A 7,770-nucleotide genomic window follows, 5' to 3' on the forward strand; every position below is an offset into this window, starting at 1 on the left:
AAACCTCTACTAAAACTAAAAGAAGTATACGGAAGACAATTCCTCCTTTGTACACAGACAGTTTCATCATCCAAATCTTCAGCATCACAAACCTCCCAATAACTCAGCCCCTTTACCATTCACCCAGTCCCAGATTTGCGACAGACATCGGCGATCATAGTTCTCCATTCATTCCTTTACTCGGATGCTCTTTAAAAAAGCTATGTTTGCCTAATCTTTCCCCATTACCCATTTGTTTAGGTTCTCTAAGTAGGTTGCTCTGGGCCTACCCCTGCCTCGTTTGTCTTCAATTTTGCCAGTGAGAGCTAGATGTTCAAGACCTTTATGTCTATTCAGGTATCCCAAAAGCTGTGCTTGTCGTTTCCTGGTTGTTTTTAACAGTGAGCTTCCCACATGGGCTTCATCAAGCACTGCCTCATTTGATACCTATTTGACATAATATTTGCTTAAAATAAACACCCCTGAAAACTCGACCTAACCACACCCCCCCCCCCCTCTGTTGTCCTCCCTCAGGTTCCCTCCCCTTCACCATGGCGCATCACAGAGGCCACAGACACATCCTCCTCTACGTCTCTCTCGCTCTCTCCCTGGGGCTGGCCCTGGCGGAGGACGCAACTGACCCCAGTGACGACACAGGCAGCTTTGATGACGTAGAAGCGGTCAGTGAGGAAGCGGATCTGGACCCTTACAGCATGTCTCAGGAACTGAACAAGAGGCCAAACGTTGACCCGTACTCATACCTCCCGAGTGTAGGGAAAAGAGCTTTTGATCACTACGGCTTTACTGGAGGTCTCGGCAAGAGGAAGATCGACCATTTTGGATTTGTTGGGGGACTTGGCAAGAGACAAATTGACCCTTTAGGATTTTCTGGGGGTATCGGGAAGAGGTACGACTCTTTTGCCTACTCTGCTGGACTCGGAAAACGAGGAATGGACAGTTTAGCATTTTCGGGTGGCCTCGGAAAGAGAGGAATGGACAGTTTAGCATTTTCGGGTGGCCTCGGAAAGAGAGGAATGGATAGTTTAGCATTTTCAGGTGGACTCGGAAAGAGAGGAATGGACAGTTTAGCATTTTCGGGCGGACTCGGAAAGAGAGGAATGGATAGTTTAGCATTTTCAGGTGGCCTCGGAAAGAGAGGAATGGACAGTTTAGCATTTTCAGGTGGACTCGGAAAGAGAGGAATGGATAGTTTTAGCTTCGCCCCTGGTCTAGGAAAGCGTGGTATGGATAGTCTAGCGTTCGCAGGTGGACTGGGAAAGCGGATGGACGGCTTTGCTTTTGCTCCAGGCCTTGGGAAACGAATGGACAGTTTTGCTTTTGCACCTGGTCTGGGTAAAAGAGGAATGGACAGTCTAGCTTTTGCTGGGGGTTTGGGAAAACGGATGGACAGCTTTGCTTTTGCTCCAGGACTTGGAAAGCGGATGGACAGTTTCGCTTTTGCGCCTGGTCTGGGTAAAAGGGGACTTGATCGCTACGGATTTGTTGGCGGCTTGGGGAAACGAGGGATGGATCATTTCGCTTTTACTGGAGGACTCGGCAAGAGGGACTCGGGCGAGGCCTCGGGAGACCTCGAGGAAGGGAAGAGAGGTTTGGATGCCTACAGCTTTACCGGAGCTCTGGGGAAGAGAGGGTTAGATCGGTACGGATTCGTTGGAGGCCTCGGCAAACGAGGAATGGACGACTTCGCTTTTTCTCCGGGCCTTGGAAAGAAGAGGATGGATTCTTTTATGTTCGGAAGTCGCTTAGGAAAGAGAGGGATGGACAGATTTAGTTTTTCCGGCCACTTAGGAAAGAGGAAGATGGATCAGTTTTCTTTTGGACCGGGTCTCGGCAAGCGAGGGTTCGACCACTACGGCTTTACGGGCGGCATCGGCAAGCGAGGGTTCGACCACTACGGCTTTACGGGCGGCATCGGCAAGCGACAGTTGGATCCCATGTTGTTTTCTGGTCGTCTGGGAAAGAGAAGTAGCAGCGAACAGGAGGAGGAGGATGTGAGGCAGGTGGAGAAGAGGTCAACGACAGAGGAACAGGTGAGCTGGCCTTTTGGGGATTATGCGTTATGGTTTTGTAACTTTTTTTTTTGTTTTGCGTTTGTTTTTTTGTCTTTGCTTTTGATTTTGGTGGTTGTATTTTGGTAACTTGTTTGTTTTGTTTTTGTTTTTGTTTTTGTTTCAGTATTTGTCTTTGTCTTAGCTTTTGTGTTTGTCTAGTTTTTGTAACTTTTTCCTTTTGCTTTCGCTTTTGTCTTACTTTTTGTGTGTGTTTTAATTCTGATTTTGTGATCGGAGATTGTCACATTTTGTCTTATTTATTGTGTGTGTTTTAATTCAGATTTTGTGGTCGGAGATTGTCACATTTTGGCTGCTTGTTTGTTTGCTTTTCTTTTACAATTATTTTTTCCTTTTTTTCTTGCTGCTGATTATTTTCCTCGGTTTTCTTTTTCTTGTATTATGTTCACTTTTGGTTGTGTTGTTCCTCTTTTTGGGAAAAGTGCATGGAGGATTGAGGGGGGGGGGGTGCTCAATAAAACAAGTGTACTGAACGGCTAAAATCACATTATATCATAACAAAAAGGTAAATATCGTTGTTCAGGGTCGTTATTTAGAATTATCGTAGCTTACAGCTCGGGTGATCGAGAAGTCTGCGCGCTGTTGTAGGATTCCGTATTATGGCACAGTGCCAAGGGGTAATTGACGATTTGATTTTACTTCAAAATCGATCCCTTCCAAGTAACCCACATCCCGAAATAGCTCTTTGATAGTTCAGATGGTATTGAATCATGTCAGACTATTGAACGGATAACCATCGTTTATATAATTCCTAAGAGATTGTGGTGGTTTTTTAAGGGTGTTTTCGGTAGCCCTTGGCCTACTTAAGCTAGCAGAATATTCTATCCGAGATTGGCCTCAAATTCCGGGGTGTTGCCGCCACTTGAATGGCCAAGCGGTGTTTATAAATTGAAACTCAAATCCCTACTTCGCGCATCCGTAAATGTGCATGGACCGACCCCCCCCCCCCTCATCCCCCGTATAAAGCATAACCTTCCTTTTGAAAGAAATATGAAGCATTGTTATTTCCTTTCTGATCGGTTGATAAAAGATTGTACGCCTTGGGCCCTTGTTGTGGAGAAAGGCGGGATACAAATGCTCTTATCATTAACAACTTCTATATTTTAAAGTCACAAATATAATAAAAGGACGACCCATCGCATAGTCTTTCCACACAAATGTTTTACGATCACGCAGCGGCAGATACATATTAACAACCACAACCACGAACCAACAAAGGAAGACACAAAAGCCGAGTCCCACCCTCTGCGAAAAGGCTTACATCAAAATGAACATTAATTTGTACTGCTATTGATTTTCTATCTACATACATAACACATCCGAATGTATCGACGTAAGGTTCAAAATCTGAGACAAGTGTGCCTGTAGTGTGTTGGAGATCTTTTATCTTATCTTATTGCATCTTATTGCATCTTATTGCATCTTATTGCATCTTATTGCATCTGATGTGGCATGTTGTATTATTGTCCGGTTTAGTTTTCTTCAGACTGCATTTCGTTTGTCACTAGGATATAGTTTGAATTCCTTTTATATTTGTAAATTTTTTTAATATTTCTGTAAAGCTACAGAAAATGTCCTAATGCGACAATTATATTTTATCTCGCCTTGTCTTGTCTTATCTTATCTTGTCTTATATTATCTTATTTTATTTTATTTTATTTTTATCTTATCTTATCTTATCCTTTCCATGGCAGTTTTCTCAAAATCCTTCACAATGCAATGATGATGATGGTGGTGGTGATGGTGGCTGTAAACATAATTTGATAATGATAAATATTAATAACAATAATAATAAAAAGAATGATGATGATGATAATAAAAATGAAAATAGTAATGATGATGAGCGCTGATCATGAAGCTGATGATGATGATGATGATGATGATGATGATGATAATGATAATAATGATGATGATAATAATAATAATAATAATAATAATAATAATAATAATAATAATAATAATAATAATAATAATAATAATAATAATAATAATAATAATAATAATAATATAGCAATAATAATAACAGCAACTATAAGAATAACAATGTAACAAAATAATAATGATAACAATAATAATAATAATGATAATCATAATAATAATGGTCTCTCTCTTTTCCCTCTCCCTCCAGTCGTCGAAGAGCTTGTGAGAGTGACCGCTGTGACGTAGTATCCCGCCTGATGGCCAGGGAGACAGGCGTGTGTGCGGGCAGAGACATCGAGAGACCAGGCCACTCCCTCTTCTCCTCTGTCTGTCTAGAGATACTCGAATAAACGGTTCCCCTCCTCCACAAGGAAAAGTGAAGGGAGTTCTTTTCAGTTTGTGACTTTTGCTGGCTCTTGTGTGCAATGATATCCTGGACATTACTTGCTAGATCTAGCCCCTCTGTTGTTGAAACTGCCTGTCGAATGAAAATCTTTTGAGAGCACACACGTATTGTTTTGGCTTGTTATAATAATAAAAGAAAACGGTTGAAGATTCTAATGCTCATTTCATTCACGTAAATTTGGAGACGAGTTCAGTGCGAGATGAAAGGAATGTGTTTGCTGGTTTGTTTGTAGACACACGCATATACATACATACATAAACACACACGCACACGCACACACACACACACACACACACACACACACATACATGCATATACATACATACACATACATAAACACGCACACACACGTACCTACATACACACACACACACAAACACACACACACACGTACACATACATACACATACATACATACGTACACACACACACAAGCACACACACGCGTACACACACACATACAACACACATACATTCAATACATGAGTGCACGCGCACACACACACACACACACACGGGCACACACACACACAGACACAGACTATTACACACACAGGTGTACACTACATACGCAACACGTACACACATACAATACACACACACACAACAACAACAACAACAACAACAACAGCAGCAACAACAACAACAACAACAACAACAACAACACTACAACAACAACACACACAGGTACAAAAACCAGAACAGTACACACCGAACTAGATCAAGCAGTACTTTTACCACAAACAGATATCTCAAACACAAATACTCACAAACAAACAAGTACCCCACAAACAAACAAAAACCTCACGAACAAACAAACAAACAAAAACCTCACGAACAAACAAACAACTACCTCACAAACAATCAAACAAATATCTTACAAACAAACAAAAACCTCCCAAACAAACAAACAAATATCTCACTAACAAACAAACAAACAAACAAATATCTCACAAACAAATAAATAAACAAATAAATATTTCACAAACAGACAAATACCTCACAAATAAAGAAACAAACAAATATCTTAGAAAAACATGACAAACAAACAAATATCTCAGAAAAAAACATGACAAACAAACAAATATCTTAGAAAAACATCACAAACAAACAAACAACTGACAAAACAAACAAATATCAAACAAACAATTAATACCGCACAAACAGATAGTACCTTACCAAGAAACATGTGAAACAACACAGCCTCTGACACTAGCACAAAGTTACAGGAGAGACTCCTTGAGGTCAGGTTCCCCTGATGACATCCGTCATGTGCCGACAGCGAGAAGCAAGCCCCTAGTTTCCAGGGCACATTTTGTTGTGGTGAAAGCATTTCTGAAACATCTTGGTGGAATCAGGCGATCGTCAAAATAATGAAATCGAAGAAAAACATTTTTCTATACTTGTGGCAATTTTTATAGAATTTATTTATTTTTATTTTTTTTGTTGTTTTTTTTTTTGGGGGGGGGGTTGACTCAACACCCTTAAGGTCCATTTAAAAACACATTTCTGTAGCCTGTGGAGTTTTGCTGAAATATGTCGATTTCAGGCACACAAATGTAAACATGCAGTTTGTGTGGACTCTCAAGTTTTGGAAGTTGACAAACTTTAGTGGATATTTTCTCGTTAATTTGACGTACCTCTGAAACCAGGCGACCCTCACCTCTTTAAATTGCAAATATCTCAACGTCTGTTTCTGATAGATGAGTATTTTTTTCATCGAACACAAGAAAAATGAACAAGATTTAAAATGAGAACAATAACTCTATCTGCCCAAAAATTGACGAGCGTCTGATTCCATCGTGTCATGACACATTTAATTTCTCCCCCCCCCCCCTCTCCTGGCTCTGCGCAAAGAATATTTCTAGAAGGAACTACTTGTTGCTGTTCCAGCCCTGTGTCGAGAGAGGAACAGCCACAATGATCAGCTGTACTTTATTCTCCTCGTAGCCTTCTTTCTTACCGTAGCTCTCATGATTTAGCGCTTTCTTCAGGTCACACAATAGTTCACTCCATAGAGAGAGACTAGCTGGGTTTCCTGTTCGATGAACGGACTCGAAAGCATAGATCGTCAAGTCACTGTGGGTCCAGTCAGCACTATATGTAAACGGAAGTCTCACTTGTTTACAATGGCGTCTTAGAAGACGGACTTTCCCAAGATTAGATCTAAACAAAACTAATGAAAAACTGAAAATTAAACTACAGTGACTTCAGACTCCTTAATAAAACTGGGCACCCCTTAAATGATTCTGAACCAGTTATTTTTTTCAAATTCGAAATTTAAATTGTTTGGAAGTTTGAGGCGACCAAAATGATGAACGTTAACAAATAGAATATGTATAGATCTAGATGTAGCGTAGACGTTTTCATAATATCATGCCATAGCAATAGTGGACCAACTTAACGTTATGTTGAGGCACAGTGTGATAAACCACCGTACACAAATCATGAATACGAATTTGTATCTTCTATTATACCTACATGCATGTTGTTGGTGCATTTCCAGTTAAAGATCAAGAAACATCTGTGTGAACTACGAAGATAATTGGTATGCTTCTGTCTTCAAAGAGCCACACAAAACAGCGTGTTTTTACGTCGTTGTCCAATGACCAAATCGGAAGTCCTGAGTGAGTTAAAATTTGTTTTGTGTTTTTTTTTAAAGATCAAATATTATGTTTCCATCTAAAAGGTATCTCTCTTATAATATGAAATCAAGGCGAGTCAGTGAGACACTCTATCTATCGATCTCACTGGCGAAAATATAAAGGAAAAAATAGGAGAAGTCTCCAACCACAAAAGCCCCAACAACACGATCGCCACATCTGCACAAGAAATAATTCTACAGGATTTCCCGAAAGCGTGAGATAATATCTAATGGGTGCTTGAGAACCCCCAAACTGGGAGGTGTCGTGGTTTCGGAGACACAGAAGGGAATGACAGGGAACACCTGAGACAGATGCTGTGTGGGTTCGGCTTTTTCCTTAAGATAATAATAATGATATTCCTACACAGTTCAGTTCCACTGAGCAAAATTGAATTATAACGAGCTTTACAGGCTTAGAGTTAGAATCTTATGAATCAGTGTCAAGAAGGGGTTTCAAAAAAGGGAAATGGTATTGGTTTAACGCCCCCTGTCAACACTATTGCGTTTACTTAAGAGATGCTGGAAGGGGTATTCGGTATGCATGAAGTTTCAGAGTTAAGTTTTTGTAAGAGTTTACGGCACTTGCAACACAAATAGGTCCTATAAGTGCTGCGACGAGAAGTGGATTATTTCCTACTGTAGTGGTGTTAGCAACAAAATTATTTTAGCAGTCTGGGCCGGAACAGAAAAGTGTTGTTTATTCATTATTTTTAAAAAGTATATAAATTATT

The 7,770-nt window shown here is 40.3% G+C and overlaps 1 protein-coding gene across 1 annotated transcript; it reads left to right on the forward strand.

Moving 5' to 3' along the window:
• Window positions 1–513: 513 nt before the first annotated feature.
• On the forward strand, window positions 514–4,696 carry LOC100533443 (buccalin precursor; the record flags this gene model as incomplete). The annotated part of the gene is given in 2 exon segments (NM_001204720.1): window positions 514–2,030; window positions 4,198–4,696. Coding segments are annotated over 2 exon segments (1,518 nt in total). The 3' UTR covers window positions 4,216–4,696.
• Between the last annotated feature and the right edge of the window lie 3,074 nt (window positions 4,697–7,770).

The sequence above is a fragment of the Aplysia californica genome, unplaced genomic scaffold, assembly GCF_000002075.1.
Source record: "Aplysia californica isolate F4 #8 unplaced genomic scaffold, AplCal3.0 scaffold00144, whole genome shotgun sequence".
Classification (NCBI taxonomy): Eukaryota; Metazoa; Mollusca; class Gastropoda; order Aplysiida; family Aplysiidae; genus Aplysia; species Aplysia californica.